Source organism: Schistosoma mansoni, chromosome W (assembly GCF_000237925.1).
Source record: "Schistosoma mansoni strain Puerto Rico chromosome W, complete genome".
Lineage (NCBI taxonomy): Eukaryota > Metazoa > Platyhelminthes > Trematoda > Strigeidida > Schistosomatidae > Schistosoma > Schistosoma mansoni.
Genome location: NC_031502.1, coordinates 31,261,034 through 31,283,965, shown reverse-complemented (window position 1 = coordinate 31,283,965; position 22,932 = coordinate 31,261,034). Strand labels below are relative to the sequence as shown.

The 22,932-nt window shown below is 37.3% G+C and overlaps 2 protein-coding genes across 2 annotated transcripts in view; both read right to left on the bottom strand.

Annotated features, from left to right (window-relative positions):
- The window catches only part of Smp_153500 (tyrosine kinase), a gene marked incomplete at both ends in the record, with an annotated part of 31,870 nt that extends 16,075 nt beyond the window's left edge, over positions 1-15,795 (bottom strand). Inside the window, 7 exons of the mRNA XM_018789366.1 lie at positions 1,028-1,181; positions 2,056-2,226; positions 2,610-2,790; positions 5,482-5,807; positions 10,912-11,002; positions 11,769-11,910; positions 15,749-15,795. Coding sequence (XP_018654816.1) covers positions 1,028-1,181; positions 2,056-2,226; positions 2,610-2,790; positions 5,482-5,807; positions 10,912-11,002; positions 11,769-11,910; positions 15,749-15,795 — 1,112 coding nt within the window. The remainder of the gene's footprint in view (positions 1-1,027; positions 1,182-2,055; positions 2,227-2,609; positions 2,791-5,481; positions 5,808-10,911; positions 11,003-11,768; positions 11,911-15,748) is intronic.
- Positions 13,031-13,564, bottom strand: Smp_191470 (hypothetical protein; the record flags this gene model as incomplete). Its single annotated transcript, XM_018789367.1, has 2 exons — positions 13,285-13,564; positions 13,031-13,245 (listed from the first exon to the last, which is right to left on the bottom strand). Exons 1-2 carry the CDS (start codon positions 13,373-13,375, stop codon positions 13,031-13,033), a joined length of 306 nt encoding a protein of 101 aa, XP_018654817.1. The 5' UTR covers positions 13,376-13,564.
- Positions 15,796-22,932: the final 7,137 nt, after the last annotated feature.

The window sequence follows — 22,932 nt, the reverse complement described above, 5'->3', positions numbered from 1 at the left end:
AGTCCGAGATTTTTTATTTAGAAACTACAGTTTATTGGTTGAATTTCATGAATCCACTTTACATCACAGAAGATTTAACACTTCATAATTTAAAACTTCAGTTGTACATGCAAAAATAATTTACTAAATCGTTCTGTTTACGATGATCGAAATATTCAACTCTCACTTTTACAAAAATATTTCTTTTTAGCTGTGTTTCATGATCATTAATGTCATCATGCAAGGTTTTTCCTACTCGGAATTTTTTACTAGTATCTGTAGGCCTCTTTCATTTCAGCTTAACAACAACCACAATTGTTCAACGCTTGTCCTAATGAATAACTATTTCGCACTATACATAAATCTTCCTCATAGTACCTATTTCATTACTTATCTAAAATTATGTGGGGAGATATTACATTACATTACAACTCATCAAATTCTAACAATTATTATTCATTGACCTATAATTTATCATTTACGATTGTACAGTTTTGCAAAATGTACTTGGTGAAAAGAAAACCTAATGACTTAATTATTTTAAGATAGATTGAAATAATTTTGAATAGTTAATTTAAGAGTAAAACAGATGAATAGTAAGTATATTTAAGATTCATATTGTGCCAACATAGAGATTGGACATTCAAAGCAGCTGTAAGAACTATACTTACAAGTTTAAAAGGGGTTAAGGATGAACGAACTGAAACAAAAAAAAGCACTGACAATTAATTTTATTGATTGTGAAATTCATGTCAGGGTTCCAAACAGTAATCTCAATTATAAATTACTGACAACGAAAATGTTTGATTACCAATTATTAATTAATATTTTATCTAAAAGTACACGGGAATTAGACTTTTCATTAGAAATAACATATGAATATAATTGACTTTCAAGTTAGAAGACAAAATTCATTCCGTTAGTTTAACAGTCACAAATCATTAAGTTATATTTGTTTAATAAAACAATATTTGACTTTTAAGCATAAAAGTAATATTTGAATAAATATTTAGAATTTAAACTTTATATAAACGTTATGATTACTTACTTAGCCAAAGTCATTGATGGTACTGTACGAAAGAAGTAATGATATTGTTGTTGTTCTAGAAAACGTGCACTACCTACTGTTGGACTGACAATAATCTGTTTGCGAATATTTGCTAATTCAACTACAGCCTCTATAGAGTCTGAGCATAGAGCAGCTAATAAAAAAAGCAGATAGACCATACATCATAATAAAACATAAAATATGGTTGATAAAATTCAGAATGAAAAGAAAAAAGCCAAACAGGGAATGGGACTCGTTGTCTACCAGATGAACGTTTATATAATTACTGTGAAAGAGATGAGATCGACTACTAGTTAAGTGCTCTCGGAAATAGGAAAGAAGGAAAAGAACTGTTTAAATAAAAGAGAGAAAACTGAGTGTCGAGCATAATGATTTATTTCATAAAGTACATCTACTATTTCTTGATATAGGGGAAATAATATTGATTATTTACACGACATAAAACAGACGACTGTGAAGTATACTCATTAAGTAGTGAGTCTATACATATACATCGTATATCTTTTCAATAAAAGAAATAACCATTACATACTGTATGCTGAGAAGGTTATGTGCAATTATTCAACTAATCTACTTTTTTAGAGAAGACCAATAGTTTAAAAAGGAAATAATCTATTCCTATAAACCTTTTGTGAAATAAGCTGGAAAAAATCAGGTGTTGTCTACTTGTTTAAAGCCTAATATTTACGACAATAAAACCATAAACATTTATAGAAAAAATTAGTTTAACGTGAGGCTTAGAGGCACCGCATCCCATTTCTGCTGGAGTCATAGTTAAACCGATAATGTTTGGGGTTTGAACTGTAAGGTTTCACAGCCAAACAAGAAATATAAGCTTTGCAGTCACAAATCTATTTAACAGTGAATATGAAACTGATGTATATCGCATCGCTTTAGTCAAATCTACGATGACAACAAATTTTAAAAACCAGTATAATTAACAAAATTTTATCTTAATAAGTTAAAAGTAACTTTTTAAAAATTGTAAAACAATTATAAAATCCTACCGATAGAACCAATTAGTCGAGTATTGACAGCATTCTCCAACACTTTAAAATAATCACTTAACACGACGTCAGGTTCGCATGTTAAATTACGTACATCCAAACTTAATGCATATTCAGAATTGCGAAAATAATCTGAGTCGGCGTTGACAAAGTTTACAGCTTCTTGAGCCACTGGTCAGTTATGAAATGAAATTTAAGTTGAAAAAACTCAACATAAGTTCACTGGGAGAGAATACAAATAATATAAGCGGAATGAAACAACAAAACACTAAGTACTATTAAACTAATGTTATATAGCGACAATCTTTATTAGTAACGAAAAAATTTTTTCTATTCCTTTGAAATTCGAAACAGCCTCGTTTGGTATCACAGAGAGAAAATGTAGTCGAGACATTATGTTATTCATAAAATTACTGACAAACGGTATCATGAATAGAATCTAATCTTTTAAACAACTGATAAGCAGTTAAAACATATGGTCAGGTTTTTAGGAACTCTGTTTGTATGGCAATATTTATTCAACAGAATAATTTATGCTAATGAAAATAACTGACCTCGATCAAGACCATGCAGCACCCATTTCCCATACATACTGAACAGACCAGCCACTGTCAAGTTTAGTTTTTTGTCCCAATCAACTGTCCAACTTTTCCATTTAATCGGATTCTGACGAAGCCAGCGACATGCAACTTGTTTATATGTTGACTGACGATCTATATTTGAGTCGAGTAAGGCCTAAATAACAAAAGTTGAGAATAATAATCACATTCAATAATTGTGCATTTACAAAGTTGGACAACTTCATTTTATACACACATAAAAATAACAATCAATCACGTATTTTAGCAACGTTATATAAATAAGAATTTTATTTCTACAATATAGTGCTATATAGACGGCGATAACGTTAGTAACTACTACTATTTCATACTTTCTATTGATTAAAATAGGAGTAGAATATACAACTCATAAATAAATCATTTGCCATTGAACAGTGATATGACATACGACAGATACACTGTGTAGATTGAGATAAGAATATTAATTAGCTGACACAGATGAAATTTATGCTGCGTATGCTCAGTCAATGCAAATAAGAGTTTGTTGCTCTCTGAAGAAAAAATGGAGCAAATCTAGATAAGGAATGATGTTGAAAAATATATGAACCTCATCTTTGGTTTAAAAAATGACCACAATCAATGGGTGTAGATCAGCAATAACTTGGCTTAAAATAATTTTTTTGCATGAACATTTACTAAACCTCACGGCTGTTAAAGCTAAAAATCCAATAGCCTGAAATCTGCCTTTTATTTTATGCAATTTCAGAAGCATCTAACTTAACTGATATCGATTTCGAAAATTACTTAATAAAAAGGGAACTTTTTATTTGACCACAAATTATGAAAGGGAAATACTAATGAGAAGATTTACATGTTAATCAACTTAAGGGAATAAATTGTCTAGTTTATTTATTTATTTATTTAAACATATATATTGGTACAAAAGGGCACCAGGTACATATGCGCCACACTATTTGTGTGTGTGGGCTGTGATACTGCCCGGGTGCCCAAACCGAAGCAGGTGGTTTTCTTAGGGGGCCACACCCCGAGCCTTTGACCAAAAGGTCTGATCCACAAGGCAGTGGAGCATCGTGAGGAGATGCAGTCCCATGGTAGCCGTTGACCAATGACAGGTTCGTCCGCCATTCGTTCCATCAGGATACTGGAGCCCATGTGCACCATTGGTTTGGAATCAGGGTTTTCCAACTCCCCTAGGTGGACCCTCCGTGTCCACCAACCCGGTTAAAGCGCCGGACATTCGCTTTTCGTCCTCTCACTTTCGTAAACAACACCCCCGCCACGAGAAGGCAGTGAGTAGGACTTCCCTGGCAGAGGCTATATATTCGCTGGCCATGTGAGAGCATTTCGAGAGGGAGAGTAGACTCTCCCCACTCTCGGCCGTACCAGGGCAAGTAAGTAAGTAAGATTATTCGAATTAGATGGTAGGATGAATTATATCTGTGATATTATATAGTTATGACAGAGTGCAACTGCTCGATGAGTATTATTTCATTGTTGTAAGCTTTATATATATAAAGTCATAACTACACTAATCTTTATAAAGGAAATCAACCAAATAAATTTTCAACGGTCTAATTATCTAAAGCACTGAAGTTTCATGCAGTCTCAAGAAAAAGCTTACTTCCCAAATGGAATCATATATAAATTACAATTACACAACTGGTAAAATAAATGACAAGAACTACATAATCATTGTATTTTTATGATCTCCCAACATCCTTGATAACTGCCCCTTCTTCCACGTAGCAAAATAATTTATATATATGAAAAATCATGGTACACTATATTGATGATTGTGAAACTTCCACTTTTGATCAATGGAAAAGATTATCGCAACCAATGGTCAGAGACCTTGAGTGACATGGCTCAAAATTGTTGGCGATGGAGTAGGTGAATCCATCCTTTGTCTTTCCCCAAATCCTGAGGTTCTAAATTCCTCAGAACGATTTTCGGTTTTTATTTCACTTATACTTTCTTTCCGAGTCGTACCTTTGATGCCTAACCTTTCCTATTATCACTGATACTGTTACTACCTCCACTATTTTGGGATTTGGCCTGACAGCTTCACCTCTCTATGCTTATGAGATATGGCAACTTGAACCGATGTACATACGTACAGGTTCTACGTTGCGACTCACTGACTGGCTGATTCAATGGGAAACAATTGAAATATCATTCGAAATGCTATGACCAATTCCATTTTTCAAAGAATCCTAGTAATAGGTAAGGACATTTTTCAGTATTAGAAAGATGATCATTAAAAATATCACGTATAATTGTTGCTGCTTTGGCTAACGTTAACTTTCACAGTAAGTTAATGATAAAAATTTTTAACTTTGATTATCTATTTGAATATTTTGATTCGTCATTAATTAGTCAACCGAAAATTTCATTGAGAATACCTCAAATTTAGACAACTTTAAGGTGGCAAAGTAAAATTGGTAATAACAACAGTAACAGTAGTTTTCAGAGTGTTAACTGGGTGGTCGCTTCGGAATAATAATAATTTAATGCATATAAAACAAATATGTTATCCAACTTATCTCTAGATCACTGTAGAAAATATGAATGTACATTATTGTCGATGAGGAAAAAATTCATATTTGGTATCGACTGATGTTAATTTGTGCTTCAACTAATTTAAAATAATAGAACTATCTGTGCACACTGAATAATAAAGTATGGATGCAAAGATTCGATAATTCGCAACCGATCTCGTTTACAAAAATATTTAGAATTAACATCGAAAAATGACCAACATTAATGAGCCATAAACACCAGATACCGTAGAAACGTTCATCAGTAAGAAACTATTTAGTATATAAATAATTGTATAATAACATACTGAGTGCACCAATTCGCCCAATTCATCATGAGACATATACATTTTAGATGCAAGTTGAAAAATTTGTGGAGCTGCCGTTCGTAATTTAGCCCATGTCACTTTAACAGCTTGATAAGATTCAGTGTAACAATATTGATAACTATTTGTTGAGGTAGATTTTGTATCAGTACTGCACAAAGGGGGTGGAGGAATACTATAAGAATTATACCGTAAACATGTTGAATTTAATTCAAAATCCAAAATAGTTACTGACTTCCCAGAGAGTAAGCTATGATTATTGAGTAAATCTGAATTCTGTACACTCTCCGTTTGATAACCTGAGTAGTCTGGCAAAAGGAAAATAGAACTTTTTAAGGAGATACAAAAGACTGACCTTTCACTGAAAGACTGACAAAATTCGAATACATATTAACAAACTCACGATCAGAAAAAAATCACAGGTGTAGTAAGTAATATTACGTAATATAATACGATAAACTTAACAAAATCTGAAAGATAAAATAAACCAAATCAGTAATCTATGCTATGACACATACATATATCACATATTTTTAAGGCTAATTATGAAGTTCTAAAGTGTTCATAAGTAGTGATTAATAGTTTAACAAATTTCTATAAGTCACTTTTTCCAGTATAATAATGAAAATTTTCTATAAGCAACCTAATCAAATATCGACATCTGTTTGGTTTATTAGATCTGCACTTCAGATCAAGAGGGATTATGAAGTAACCACTGAACTCACGTGAAACTGTTTACATATTGCTTTAATTGTGTTTTAATGACATGAATAAGGACGACAACGGGTTATTTTTTGATTGTATGAATAAAAACAATGTACATTTATTCCTGCACTCAACAGATCACAAAAAGTTAAATTTATCCAATAAATGTCGCATTTACCCATCTAACTGAAATCATAAATTAAAATTCCACTTCCAGTAAACCTAACTAACACACGATAGTATGGATTAAGAATCACCAACTTTACCCAAAGTCCACTGAAGATTAATATCCACAGAAAATTATGTGGATGGAATTACTGTCTAAATCATAAAGTAAGTGTAACATAGATTCAAGAAAATTTCTAATGAGCAGACGATTGAGTTCATGTGGTATGGTGGGGTGTTGGAGATACTTGGAAGATAACTCAATCAGATCAAATGAGCTTTCAAATAATCAAGTTAAATACTAATGCGAAGAAACTTTAATTATCAATACGACGAAGTGATTTGCTCAGTATATCATCAGCCAATTTTCGGTTTGGGCACCCGGGCAGTATCACAGCCCACACACAAATGACATGAAATGACTCACTACACTAACTACACTGCTCTCGTTCCTAATAGAAGAAAGACAATTTACATTATTATTATGATTATTATTACCATTATTATTATTATTATTACTATTATTTACTACGTCGCTTTTTCACTCCCTTTATTCCCAAATTGTGTATCCTTCCTTTCCAACTTATGCAGTAGCTCGCCCATGGTGGAAACTCTGTCCTATCTAAACGATCTCCAGTCACTGTCTGGTTGAAAGTGAATGCTTCCACCGATTACGAATACTGAAGCAGTCTTTCTGAAACCACGTACGCCGTTCAAGCTGGCCTCCTTCAACGTTCGCACACTAATGCAGGTCGGACAACAGATGGGGATGGCTATGTCTTTAGAAAGTCTTAATGTTGATGTTTGCTGTCTATCCGAGACCCGTATTCAAGACTCTAGTGAATTACTACAAATTCGTTCTCCATCTGTCGCCTCGAAAAGCTTGTTTCACGTGAGCTTATCCGGGGACTCTGTGGCATCTTCGTCTGGTCTTGCAGGCGTTGGTGTTGCACTAAGCGCTACAGCTGAGGCAGCACTAATCGATTGGATCCCCATTAACAGTCGGTTATGTGCTGTTAGATTAGAAAGTTCCATCAAAGTGAGAAGAAACCGGCGTGAGAAACGGTGTCTTTTCGTCATCTCCGCCTATGCCCCGACAGATTGCAGCCCGGATGCAATCAAGGATGAGTTTTACCACCAGTTAACAGTTCTTCTCCAGAAAGCGCGTTCGACAGATATTGTAGTATTAGCCGGAGACTTGAATGCTCAGGTCGGGCGTCTAGGCACAGAAGAGAGTCGTTTAGGTGGCCGATGGGGACTTGTTGGTCGCAGGACAGATAACGGGGACCGTTTGCTGCAACTGTGCACAGACCACAACCTGTTTCTGGCTAGCACTAACTTCCGGCACAGTCATCGCCGGTGTGCCACCTGGCGTCCTCCCTCTGCATCTCAAGCCTGGACTCAGATTGATCACATCGCGATCAGCTACCGCTGGCGTGGTTGTGTACAAGACTGCCGCTCCTTTTGGAGTACCTATCTGGAGTCTGATCATGCTCTGGTCTGCGCCAATCTCACCTTACTTTTCAGTGGCCGAAGGATTGACCACCACCAACGGATCGATGTTAGTAAACTGGCTGCAACTTCTGGTGCAAGTAAGTATCGAGCGGAGCTAGCTTCTAGGCTAGCTACCATCCCACCGAAAAGTATAGATGAGCATTGGTTGCATCTTCACGACGCCATGAAAATGGCGAGTAAAGTAGCTTGCGGCTACGCGAAACGTCCCGCTTATAAGCACTGAGTTTCTTCTGGCTCCTTACAACTGATGGAAGCCCGTCGGTCTACTCCGGGTGACCGTGAGTTTGACCACAAACGAAGGCTGTTACGTAATGAAATTGGGCAAAGCTTGCGTAAGGACCGAGAAGCCTGGTGGTCGGAGCGTGCTAATGAGATGGAAGCAGCAGCTGCATCTGGTAACTGCCGGAAGCTCTTCCAACTCATCCGAGCCATTGGCAGCAAGAAGTCTGGTGTGAGTGAAACAATCCACGAGGATGACGGGATGTCAATCACTAACATCTCTCGACGTCTTGGACGATGGGCGGAATTTTTCGAAGGGCAGTTCAACTGGCCTGCTGCTCCGGCAACATCAACCAGTTTGTCATGCCCCCCATGGCCGGTGACGACTGTTCCACCAAACGAGGCGGAAGTCTGCAAGGAACTCCGACTCCTGAAGCGCTACAAATCACCGGGCCCAGATGACTTACCTCCGGCTCTTTTTAAAGATGGTGGTGACTTTCTGACTAAGGAACTGACTGCGTTGTCTGCAAAGGTTTGGGAGGACGAAAGTGTTCCAACATCATGGAATGAGTCGATAGTCGTCCCTATCTTTAAAAAGGGTTCACGTTGTTCCTGCAATAACTACCGGGGGATAAGTCTACTTCCGATTGCGTCCAAACTATTGGCTTCTGTCATTCTTCGTAGGTTGTTTAAAACCCGAGAACGATTGACTCGCGAGGAGCAGGCTGGTTTTCGTTCTGGTCGAGGATGTATTGATCACATCTTCACCCTCCGCCAAATGTTAGAACACCGTCATACTTATCGCAGGCCAACAATCGTAGTGTTTCTTGATATCAGGGCTGCCTTCGATTCGTTGGACAGGACTGTTCTCTGGGATTGTCTATTGAAGAAGGGTATGCCTGAGAAGTTCATTAACATATTAAAGGCCCTGTATACGAACACCTCAGGCAGAGTGAGGGCATACAACCACCTTTCTCCCTTGTTCCATTCGAGCAGTGGGGTTAGACAGGGTTGCCCGATCTCACCATTCCTCTTCAACTTTGCCATCGACGACATCCTGGAAACAGCTCTGATGGATGTAAGTAATGGAGGTGTGGATATGTTGCCTGGAGAACGACTTCTCGACCTCGAGTATGCGGATGATATTGTCTTACTGTGCGATAATACCCAAGGCATGCAATCCGCACTTAATCAGTTGGCAATCAGTGTCCGCAGGTACGGCATGTGCTTTGCACCTTCAAAGTGCAAAGTACTCCTACAAGACTGGCAGGATTCTCATCCTGTACTCACCCTAGATGGTGAGCAGATTGAAGTAGTTGAGAAGTTCGTGTATCTGGGTAGCTATATAAGTGCTGGTGGTGGCGTGAGTGATGAGATTGATGCATGTATAATGAAAGCCAGAGCGGCTTATGCCAATCTGGGCCATCTTTGGCGCCTTCGTGATGTTAGTCTGGCTGTAAAAGGTCGGATCTACAACGCGTCGGTGAGAGCACTTTTGTTCTATGCTTGTGAAACCTGGCCTCTCCGAGTTGAGGATGTCAGACGACTCTCTGTGTTCGATCATCTTTATCTCCGAAGGATTGCTGACATTCAGTGGCAATACCATGTAAGTAATGCAGAGGTTCGGCATCGTGTGTTCGGGCGCAGAGACGATAATTCAATTGGTGTCACCATCTTGAAACACCGACTTCGGTGGCTTGGACATGTTTTACGAATGTCGTCCCAGAGACTTCCACGTCGTGCATTATTTGCCGACTCTGGGACTGGTTGGAAAAAGCGGAGAGGAGGTCAGTATATGACATGGTGTCGTGGCATGAAAGAAAGCTGCAAAGGGCTAGCTTCTGTTGGTCCTTCACGACTCCCTGGCTGGGGTCCGAGAGATGGTGCAACACAGTGGCTAGAGACGTTATCAGATATGGCTCAGAATAGAAGCCAGTGGCGAACCTGCTGTAACCTTTTTTTACTTTCTACATAAAGAGTGGTTCTAACTTTCTTAACTGAAAGAGTCTTCTGGTTGTACATTTCAGTCCGCCTTATCTTTTCATCCCTTCTCTTCCTACTTTCATTATTTTGTGTGGCGCATATGTATCTGGTGCCCTTTTGTACCAATATATATGTGTTTAAATAAATAAATAAAATAAATTTTCAAATCTATCTCTTATCATATATTTTCAAGCTTTAGATGAAAGTTGGAGAAAATCACAGGTCCTAGGGTTTTAAAAGTTAGTCTAGTATAGTTCTCCTATATCGAGAAAATTGTCATTTGCATAATTTAGGTTTACCAATTATGGACAAATCTGTATGAATATCCTGTGATGTCAAAATGAGTGGTATGTGACTTAGCAATTAAGGGATTTACTTATTCCCAAAAGTTACTACATAAAATAGTAGTATTTTGCAATCTTAGATCTGTCTATCTTCCTTCTTTAGATTCAATAATGCTGTTCTCATTTATAGTACCATCTAGAAGTGTAGCTAAACAAATAATTACGTCAAACGTCATGTGTACTATGTTAGTTGGCTCTATTTAAATACCATTGGAACGACTGACTACATATACGTCATGATGTAAGGTATACGAAGGGAATCACTGTACAATGAGAAGCGTCGAAACAATATTAAGTTAGAAAAGACAATACAGATTTCTTAGCGTAAAGCTTCTAGACAAAGTATGGAAAACACTAGAGAAACTCAGTTCAACACAAAGATATATTGCTCGACCGATCATGAATACAAGAATTAAAAATAGTCATGAAGTGAGAACTACTTTAAACTTCATAAGTTAAATTTAATGTAAGATATACTTACTTTGACTAACGGTGTCAACAGTTGAGCTACAATCATATTTAAGGGAAGTATAGTTAGGATTTCCTCTGAGATGTGATTTGTTGTAACAGGACTGGAAAAAAAACGTTATCAATGTAAATAAAAATCTTACTGATAAGTATACGAAATAGTCTGAAAATTAGACGGATTTTACACATCCTAGATTTACTCAAGATGCTATATAACTATTACGTACTCAAGGAAATTATTTGATTGAAGACTCTCAATAGCAATCTATAAACTGTGAGAAATTGAAAGTTAACTGATTTTCTGAACTATGCGTGAAATAAGCTAGCATAATAATCTAATCGTCATAAACAATCGAAGTATTAGGTAAATAAGAGTAAACCGACTAATAGCTAGGTAATATAGTGCAAATACTAGGGATAATAAGCAACGTAGATACTTACATAACTCAGTTAAAATGTAAATAGCATTATTCATAATGTAATGAAGCTCGCTAGTTTACGTGTTTATCACTAGCTGAGAAAATAAGTGTAGCTTTTGGTAAGACACAATATTAATCGCTGATTCCGCCGCATAGTGTCTTAGTGCTCTGAAAGCCCACCTGACAATCGTAGCATAGATTAAAACCAGATTCATACACTTTTGGTAGTCCTCTAGTTACAGACAATGTAAGACGTGATAACATCACTAGTCAAGCAGAAATTGCAGCTTGATATTAATTTTGAGAAGCTTCTAACAGTTTTAAGGTTTGATTACTTACAAAAAACAAAACGTTGAAAACATATAGATTCATAGTGATCTTCAAACTTAATTAATTAATAGATTAAAAACTGATAGGTAAACAGAATAATCTGAGAAAATGTTATCTTTACTTGTGTTAGAAGTTTCCAAGAACGAATCGGCCCAAGAGGCCCATGGTCGGTAACAGAAGAAGGTTTTGCCCAGAATTTAACATTCCCATCAAGTGGTAACCACAGCAGTAAGTTAAGGTGAATTTCAGGTAACTTAAGACATCTGAAACCAAGTACAAATAATCAAGTGAACCAAATTAAAAGTTTCCACCACCAAACGATTGCAGTTATTAGTACAGGAAGCGCAATTATTTTTAATGAAGAATTTTAGTTGCTCAGTGTTAAACTACACTACACAATGCACTTTTACAAAGTGAGTGACTGTAGGCACAAAAAACCGACAATCAGTGTTTTCTTTATTTATTCAGATAAAACAAAGCACTCCACCTGCAATAAGCAGTAAAGTGTACCAATACAAGAAGAATATTCGGAAACTTACGACGATTGAATTATTCTGGAAATAGCACGACCTTTTTATAGCTATACAACTGAGAGAGCTAAAAAGTAAGGCAGTGACTGGCTTAGTGTTAACTTAGTGGATGAATTATTCATAGGCCCAAGGCGGATAACCTGAAATCACTTGAGTTTACTCGAGTTTTCGGATCGCACTCCAACCGACAAGAGAAGGGAATACTTGAAAAAGAGAAGTTCTTTTTACCTATCAGAAACATCTATACATAAAAACAATAATAACAACCATAAGTTTCCTGCCACTGGCAAATTTAGATTAGTTTAGAAGTGCATAGAAGTGTCCGATTCGGCTATAACTTAGTCGTGTATACCTTTTTTGGCTACTAATAATAACAGTTTAAAGATCCCCATAGAATATTGAAAAATGAACAATATTTGAGCGAACAATTGTTTTCAATAACTTCATCATCAGGCTCTACAGTTATAAGTCCATAATTATTGTGATATTTTACACAATAATTATGAACTTATAACTGTAGAGCCTGATGATGAAGTTATTGAAAACAATTGTTCGCTCAAATATTGTTCATTTTACTAATAATTATGGTCTTGAGATTAGAAATGAATGTGATGGTAATTTGCTCTAATGGCAACTTATGAAGACTTCTAGACTAAAGGTAATGAAAGTAAAACATGGCGTCTAATTATTTTCCGAGAACTTCATTTAAATAAATAGTAAGACAGTGTGTTTTATAAAGCAAAACAAGCAAAAGATAACGTCCGTATGAGAGCGCTAGAAACTGATCGATGATATTAAAGCCCAAGATAATGATACAGAAGTTACTAGAATACGACGAATATTCTGTTTGAACTTACTGAGTATTAGGACACTGAAGTCTTTTTAGAGAACTGCTGATGTTACTATCTTCGATTAGAACAAACTCTATTTTAGTGTATCCTAATCTCTCCCGAGCCAAGATCTCAAACAGATAATTTACAATCCAATGTTCTGGATTATTGGTGACTTCAAGTCTGAGTGTTAAAACTTTGTTGTTAAAACTGAATGTTCTGTTCCACTTAAGCTTTTCTACAAAAAAATGTTGTTATAAAAAGTCATATCGCTCACCAAAGAGTCCAAAACATCCGTCGCCGGAAGCACAAGAGTTTTTGTCAATAATCCACAGGAAAGAAAATACTAACACCAATCGCTGATACATCTATTTCTCACAACAGCTCATTCGTCTTAGTGTGATAAAAAATAAAAGTGAAGGTAGTTCGCAGGTATGTAGACAGCAAGACATGCCCACTGGAATGAAATATGCGATTACTGAATTTGTAACATAAAAGCTGGGAGGAGATGAATTAAAAACAATAACGTCATCACGTGACTCAGGGTCACGTAGCGCAAAATGTGATCATCGCGGCTATCTAAGCTTTGTTCCTCAAATTTTTAAAATTCCACTAAACACACTGCTGTCTAGTAATTATGACTGACTAACTACCCCGTGTAGAATCACAGACATTCAAAATCTGTCAGAGAAGGAGGGCATTGCTCTTTTATGAATCTTTGGGAAAACTTGTCAAGTGAAAGGCTACTTAGATGACCAGTCACTGAGACAAAATACAATACTTGACATTTGTTTAGAAGTAGCAGTTCAAATGGTTCAAATGGTTGAGGACGGAATATAAGAAGCTTTCGCAGAACGGGCTTCCGTGTCTGGTAGCAGTGGATCACCAATACCTCCAGGCAGGAACCTAGGTATATGAACGATAATAGAGGAAAAAAAGAGAATTCGGTAAATCAAAATAATATGTTATCCTTACTCCTTGAGAATAAGTCAAGTTTTCTCTTGAAGGACTCCTGGGAAGTCGCTTGGACTAGCTCAGTCGGCAGCGAATTCCAGCACTCGACAACTCTAACGGAGTACAAATTGTGTCTGCAGTCTGTTCTGCTATGTTGGGTCTCCAATTTCTGGGTGTTACTTCTTAGGTTAGTGTTGTGACTAAGCTTAAGAAGATGTTCAAGGGGATGACCAGAAGTATTAAGGATACTGTAAGTCATAAGAAGGTCACCTCTAAGACGCCTGTACTCTAACAGGTAAAGGTTAAGTGATTGGAGGCGCTCTTCATAAGGTTTGAATTTGAGTCCCCGAACTAATTTCGTTGCTCGACGTTGGATACTTTCCAGAGTGTCCTTATCCTTTTAGAGGGAGGGAGGAAATACTATGTTTCCGTACTCTAACTGGGGGCGAATAAAACTATTGAAGATTATGTGGATGGTTCTATCGTCAAACTGGCCAAAAATGCGCTTCAATGTTACCAGTGCAAAGTTTGCTTGAGAGGCGTTTTTGTCACAGTTCGCATACGATTTCAGGTCGTAGGGTACCAACACTCCTAAATCTTTTTCAACTTGGGAAACTTCTAGAGGGGAGTTACCTAAGTTATAACTATAGTCTGCAACATGTCTCAGATGGACTACCTTGCACTTTGAAGTGTTGAAGGTAAGTCCGTTGTCGTCTGCCCAACTTTGAAGTCGAGTCAGATCCTCCTGAAGTGCTAGTATATCCTTATGGTTACGTATCTCTCTCTCCAAAGTTTCACATCATCAGCAAAAAGCAATAAGTCAGATGAGACTTGTTGGGGAAGGTCGTTAATGTAAATCAAGAAGAGAAGAGGTTCTAGTATTGAGCCCTGGAGGACCCCACTAGGACATTCCATAGCCTGAGAGAGAGTGAAGTTAACCCTGACCTTAAAGTGTCGGTTTTCTAAATATGAAGTGAGCCAGTCGATCAAAGGGGGTTTTATACCCACTCGTCTAAGCTTCTTGATAAGACATACGTGGTTGACCCTATCACAAGCTTTTGAGAAATCCAGGCAAATGACGTCAGCCTTCCCCCTGAGATCAAGGATGGTTGTTCATCTATCCACCGCAGTCAGCAGGTTGGTCATACAAGAATGACCTTTTCTGAAACCGTGCTGTTGAGCTGAGAAGAACTTTAGGGATAATAAGTATTCTAGTATACCGTCGTATATCAGGGATTCCATAATTTTGGAAGGAATGGAGAGAAGGGCCACTGGTCGGTAGCTTGAGGGTTCACTGCGTCGACCTCCTATGAAAATTGGTGTGATGTGGGCCAGCTTCCAAATTTCCGGTAGTTTGCCTCGGCTTAGCGAGTGTGTAAACATCTCGCTAAGTGGTGATGCCATGATTGAAGCTGCTTCCCTCAAAACAGCAGAATCAACCATATCCGGACTGGGAGAAGTGTCTTTTCTTAGGTGCCGCAGTTTACGGAGCACCAGGTCAGCACTCAGGTCCACTTCGGAAAGAAGTACGTGTGTTATATTGAAGTTGAAGCGTTCGAAAACTAGGTGCTACATATCAATATTTGGTTATTGCAATATTACAGAGAAATAACATCCTAAAGATGCCAACAATATACACAGGTGTGTTAGAGTGTTTCAGCCGTTTACAACTTGGTTGAGGAAACCAAGCCAAGACTTAAACAATTGTATCTTGGTTTACGAACTTCCTGTGAGTTGGTTCAATACAATTTCTAATAATTACGAAGCATTTTATGGGATTGATTTACCGCTTCGCTCTTAAACGTTCTGTTGAATTTAATGGGAGCTGAGTCATTCTACCTGACTTTGATTCCCTTGAATTCTACTTGGTCTCGTATTGTCTACGCTTAAATTTTTACTCAGATATCCAAAAAGCGAACTGGAGTTTGTTTCCCATGTGAATTGATAACTTACACACTTTCTGCCTGTTTTGAATCCACTGCTGTCTGTTCTCCTGGCTCTCCTAGCTTTTCTAGGTGTACGAAATATAGGTCTTGATAAGCCTCATATCATTCTACATTATTTAATTCAGAGAGGTAGAAGAACTTAAGTTATTAACTATTAAAAGGCATTGGGGTGTGGTAACGCTTGGCGTTAAAATAAAATCTATGGTCTGTCCTCAAAAAAATCTATTAGGACTTTTAGATCTGCAAAGAAAAAATAGACAATATAAATAAAATGCCATCATTGTTGGATGCTCGAAATACGTTCTCTTGGTTATCTTTGAACACCATGAAGCGTGGTGTCCTGTATCCGATACAGACAAGTACTCATCCTTAACAAAAAGTCTCCCACAAGATAGTAAATGCGACTAGTGAGGAGGGAAGTTTCGTAGTGAACCAAAACAAGGCATAACTGTAAAAAGGTCTATGATTACGTTTGTCCCTTAACAACCATAGCCTTCAAGTGATTTAAGTCTTATCCCTTACTGAGGAAATTCATTCCTTGACCAATCATTACGGCTCATTATTTTGGCGCTTTCCGTTTAACCTACCTGATCAAGTGGACATTCGTAAGGCATTAGAAGAAAGTCCAACTGCTTTCATTTGTCGGGCCGAAGAAACACTAGTCAGCCCTAGGTAAATCATCCTGCAAGCTGAAAATTTTTTATGTTAGACGAGAACATTGAACAGTTTGTCAAATATCGCCATGATCAAGACCGACCTATGGGGGTGTAGTCGATTGTGCGATATTGTCAAGCTAATGCAGCAGTGATTCTCGTCCATATTTCTCCAATCTGTTTTTTACTAATACTTTTTTCAAGCGGTAATATTACTCGCTCCATCTGGCCATCAACGAAGTATATACCTCCGGCTATAACGATGGATACTAAACGCGATGTAGGATTTTGACGTAAGCATGGACGTCACACTATTGTCCTTCAACCTCAGTAGGTCAATCGTCCATGTAGATCACTGGCATTTTGACTTGTAGGTCTGTTTACATAGAAAAAATAAGAAAGCTCTACCGTCTTAGTTCTCACAGCTTCAGACCATTTTTGTAAAGTTTAAAAAAAGTAAGCGAATTAGGTGCTCAAAAATCTACAATTGACAATGAAATTCGTACAGTCACCTGGAAAGCTTATCAGAACAGTATAGACCAGTGGTACTGAATAAGCAAATATAATTTCAAATTAAACATAATATGTCTGCACAATGCTTCTTCAGAAAGTACGGTACCAGTCACAACAAAAGTAACAAAGTTTATCACGGAACGGTTGGTGAATAAGATATCAGATCTTCGAAAACCCAGGAGTAATTTTATTTTTCCAAAAGACGAGGATATCAATCATCAAATCGTTTCAAAGTGATTTGTTAACTACCCGAAAAAATAAACTTTACTGACCATTAGGGAATCATGTATTTTCCCAGAGATAGATTTAGGCAATTAAACCGGACTAGAATAATCAAGAGTACGGAAAATAATCATGGGTATCTAGAGGAACCAAAATACGAAATGAAATATTAGTCAACAACCTAAATGACATCAGAGTTTACCAGAACCTATACATTTTAAATTGTATGGTGATAGATGCTGACAAACTAAAAGATAAAAAAAATGCGTGTAAATATAAATAACTACAGAAGAGGCAACATACAGGAGAACAAGGGAATCGTCATAGGGAAAAACCGACATGGAACTTAAAGATGCTACAGGTATTTGGAGTTTGACAACGCTTTAACCAGTAACACCTAATATAAGTCGTACACACCCAGTGAAATCAAAAGTAAGAAGCGTGGAGGTTCAAAGGTATATTTGATAGGTTATCAATGCATCGAGGATCGATTGATCTAGACTGGCTAGCGATTGCGGGGGATGTCGAGCATGTCGTTCCCACTCGTGATCTGATGCGGATGCATGACCGAGTGCCTTCAGCTAGGTGAGTCCATTGAAACTAATGTGACCAGCAACCAATGTCGAAGACTTACAGAGTTATTGATTTTGGGGATTTATTTATCGCTATAAAAAATTTTCTCACACGTTCACGCATGTATATACTTCTAGTTTAGGTCGAACTTATTGGTTAAATATACTTCGACTCGATCTATTCCAAATAATCAGACATTTTCAAACACTTGTGGTCATTTGCCCTGCTGCTACCCAACTGTTCTCTTCCTTTTTCAGCACCACATTTGTAGCACGCATAGAGGAAGATTCCTTTCAAACTTGAATGCGACAATTAAATCATATTTCCCTAGAACTCATAACCTATACCAAATGTCTTGCTGGAGGTAGTTTGTAACAACTTATAATTGTTTTACATTAACTTCCACAAACCTTTATAGTGTCTGGTCACTTTTTCTTTATGAGCATTCCGTTGGTAAAATTCTACCAGTTTAACCTTTTAATAACCCCAATGTATTAATATCTTATTTTTAAGCTCATGTTGTGAATTATTGACCGTTTCTATAAAACTGATGTAAACAAGACATAACATAACTAAATGAATTAGATGTCAACGTGCATATAAACTTGGCTTGCGTTTCGTTTATATGAGGTTATAATTGCTCCAATTTATCAACAACTTGGGTTTTTATTTATCTATTGTTACGAGTTTCTGAGTTTTTATTCAACTCAGCATCTATTTGGTGATTAGTTCATTGGCTCATGGAGCTTGATTAGCAAGCGTTACAAGTCAACCTCTGATATTTCCGTGGATTTTAGGTGTGATCATGGTATCTTTCGTGATCGTTAAAAATGAGCAGTAACGTTAATTTACTCACTGGAATTTCATTTTTATTACTGTCAAAAGGCCTGTTAAAACCCTTCCTGTAACAAATTACTGAACCAAATCGTGGAATGATAGCATTATCAGGGAGATGATTTCTTGGGGGATGACAACTGAAATCTTGTTTTTTCCTTTGGAAGTTCATTGTTTTCGAAGTCACATATCTAACCAGGGATTCTCAGTTGTTACTTGCACATTAGTATAGGACTGTAGTGCCAGATGCATTTACGGCGACGCTCATGGGAAGATAGCACATTGAAGCTAAGGGTGCTTCTTTGATTGTATCGATTTATGCTTAGTTGGTGCATAAACGTTTGTTCTTCGTTGAAGTCCGTATCGATGAGAGTATAATTTATTGTCGATCTTTGAGGGCTGCTAATTTTGATAAAATTCACTAACTTACTCAGATCAAAAGAGGGTGATATATTTTTGTGAGGAACTAGAACTTGGATTGAGAGTTAGAAGTCAGGATTAGAAGTTAGAGTTGGGGTTTTCGTCACGAACTGGCATCATTTACAATTCCAAAGTGCTATTAAGCCATATAAATGGATGAAGTTTACTCTGAAATCCAGGACTTATTACTTTTAATGGGTTTGTCTGTTATAGCTTCACCGTTATGAATAGTATTCCTGCTCCATCACCGGGGAAATCAGTTTATTCGTAAGGCCAGAAGTGATAAGTGGTCTGAGTGCTTCATGCTCAAGCGTCTCATATTTTTCTATCGATCGCTTTAATGCGTTGAATATGTCACTTTTTTGTTTTTACTTTTCTGTTAAGTTAATCTTTTAGTACCTTTTGTACGTAAAACTTTACGAATCTTTTAAACGTGTAAGATCGTTCGACGTTACTTAGTTGCGAGTGTTTAACAAAGACTGCCATCCTGCTTTCTAGAATACAAACACATTGAGCTTCAAGTGCATATTCAAATAATTATAGTGGTTTCCTTTCATTCTATTATCTTCCAATGTTTAGTAAACCGTCTTGTTTTAAAATCTTTCCATAGCAATGCAGTAATCTGTTTCTTTCTTCAAGCTTTCAAACAAACGGTCATCAACACATAGATGCAAAACGTCAATTCCTTAAAACAAATCACTGAAACTTTTGGGAAAGGTTTCAGTGTTTATAATCTAAATTTTTTTATTACAGCCGTTGTGGAAATGCTTACGTTAGTCATGGTGATCTGTCCTCGGGTTTTTACGAAGTCGATTTTTAAAAAGAAGTCAAATCTTCACGATACCCGTTAGGTCAATACTATGAAGCAAATGAAAATTATCTGTGTTGGTTTCCAATCAGGTTGCAAACAATTAAGATACCAATCTTAATGATTAGTCCACTTTTTCAGAGATTATGGAGTATCAGAGGTATGGATGATTCACAAACTGAGTATGTGGTAAAATTCTCTCTTTACTATCGCCATATTTTAAACGTCTAGTTGGCATGTTTCGGGAAAGATCTGTTATTTCTCAATCACGTTATCCATAACTCCGATGATTACACATATTTATTTTGTTACTACTCGGTAGATATTCAGGGGATCATAGAATATCGATCGAAAACACTGACCGATTCCATACAGAAAATAAAATTAAACCGGAAAGTGTTGTTTTAAAAATAGATATCTTAGTGATTCAGCGAGTAAGTTGTATTGTTTCAGGGTAACCAACCCTACTGTTGAAAATTGATGCATCTATTACAAAGAATATTCAGAGTATATGCATACGTAAATTTTAGTCTAGACAAACACATTCTTTTCCGTACATTGCAAAGGACCTCCATTATACATGTGTAGATTGGAAACAACTGCTTTTTGACCATCTTTTGAATACTTTTAATAATCTCGCTATGAACGTAGTTAACTTATAGTATCATCTACTAATTCTTATACATTTGATTGTCAATAAACAACATACACCACTTATTTTGTTATTTCAAATCTGTGTGGTGGACCAAAATGTATGATAACCAAAAATTAGCAACAAAAATATTATGTCTATAGTTTATGTAACAATTAACAGTTAATAAGTTAATTACACACACAAATAACAAAATAAGGGACGTTACTTAAGTCTTCAGGCTATTGCGTGTTCGGCTGGGTTTGGTCCAAATAATCCACAATTATAAAAAATTAGTAATCCCAATATGGACGATATAGATCCAGTAGGTTTACCAAGCGTAGAATTCAATAAGAATGTCACAATTGTCTATAAACGTAGATGGTATGCAATTAATATTTCATTTAACATATTAGCAGACATAGCAGAACGATGCAGATGTGAATTAGAGTGTATTTAATGAGGAGCAGTAACAGTGTCACGATATGTTGTACTCAAAACGGAAGGAAGTCGAATTACAAGCGTTCAAAGTGATACACTTAAACAACAAGTACAATTGTTTAATGCTTAATGTACAGAATATGAAAATACATGCGATAACTATGAAAAATTATTTACAAAATAGGTTTTTAAGGTTCTATCTCCACATAGCTCCATATGGTGGTGTCAGTGGCTTTTTCACCGCGTCTACTCGAACAAAAACAAATTTGCACGTTTCTAAATGTTTATCGAGATGGACTGGGTTGTTGTATTCTCGAGGTGGTATTGCTCTAATGTTCTGCATCATTTGTAATAGGCGACTTGCGAAGTGAGTAGAATCCCCGTGCGTTGTAGGTTCATAGTTGACTAGTTGGCCGGGTAACGTTAGAGTTGTACCATAGACTAACTCGGCGGCTGTACATCCAATGTCTTCCTTTATGGTTGAACGAATACCGAGGAGTACAAGCGGTAAGGCATCGCTCCACTTTGATGAGTCAGCTTGCGCCATCAGTGAGCTTTTCAATTGGCGATGGAATCTTTCCACCATGCCATTAGCTGCTGGGTGGTAAGCTGTGGTTTTAATATGGTTGACCCCTAGAAGTTTAGTGAACTCCTGGAAAAGGACAGATTGGAATTGGGGACCGCGGTCTGTTGTGATTATTGATGGTACTCCATAGTTAGTTATCCAGCGGTCGAGGAAGACTGAAGCGACTGTTTCTGCTGATGTGTCTCTAATGGGGCATGCTATGGCCCATCTTGTGAACCTATCTATTGCGGTGAGGATATGTGTGAAAGAGTTTGATGGTGGCAGAGGCCCAACTAAATCTAAATGCACGTGCTGGAAGCGTTTGTCGGGGATAGGGAACTTCCCAATCGGACTGTAGGTGTGTTTTTGCGTCTTACTGCGTTGGCACTGGAGACAGTTACGTGTCCAACGTTTAACATCCGAGTTGATTTTAGGCCACACAAAACGTTCGGTAATGAGCTTTGTTGTTGCTCTGATGCCTGGATGTGAAAGACCGTGCAAGTGCTGAAATATTTTTCGTCTGCAAGCGTGTGGGACAAACGGACGATTGTTGTTTGTTGAAGTGTCGCACATGATAAATGCATCTGAAAGAGGAATTGGTACTGGTTTGAGATCTAAGCTAGACTTTTCTTTGCAGGCTTTTAATTCTGCATCGTCTGCTTGTAACTTAGCCAAGGTTTCAAGGCTGATGTCATGATTGAGTACCATCGTATTGATATCCCTCCTAGATAGTGCATCTGCAACAATGTTTGTGTGACCTTTGATAAACCTGATGTCTGTGGTAAATTGGGAGATATAATCAAGTTGTCTTGCTTCTCGTGGGGAATGTTTGTCATACGATGTGCTAAAAGAATGGCAAAGGGGTTTGTGGTCTGTCATAATGATGAAATCACGACCCTGTAGCAAAAAGTTGAAATGTTTTACTGCTAAATACATAGCTAAGAGTTCGCGTCCAAAAGTACTATAACGTTCTTGTGCTGACGATAATCTCTTGGAGAAAAAGGCAATGGGGGTAATCGTGTTGTTAACCCGCTGTTGTAATACTGCCCCGACGGCTTTTTGTGAAGCATCCGTGCATAGGATCAACAGTGTTGTGGGGTCAGTATTCAGGTGTTGGAGCATGGTAGCATTAGCAATCATGGATTTAGCTTTCTCAAATGCTACTTTGGCGTCGGCAGGTAGCTTGAATATTTGGTTCTTTTCTTTCTTAGTACCTGATTTATCGTTTTTCAGTAAATCTGTCAATGGCTGTAGTACATCGGCACAATTTGGTAGAAATCGTCGATAAAAATTAGATGTTCCAAGGAAACGACGCAGTGATTTTACTGAGGTTGGTTCTGGATAGCTGGTTATGGCTTTGACTTT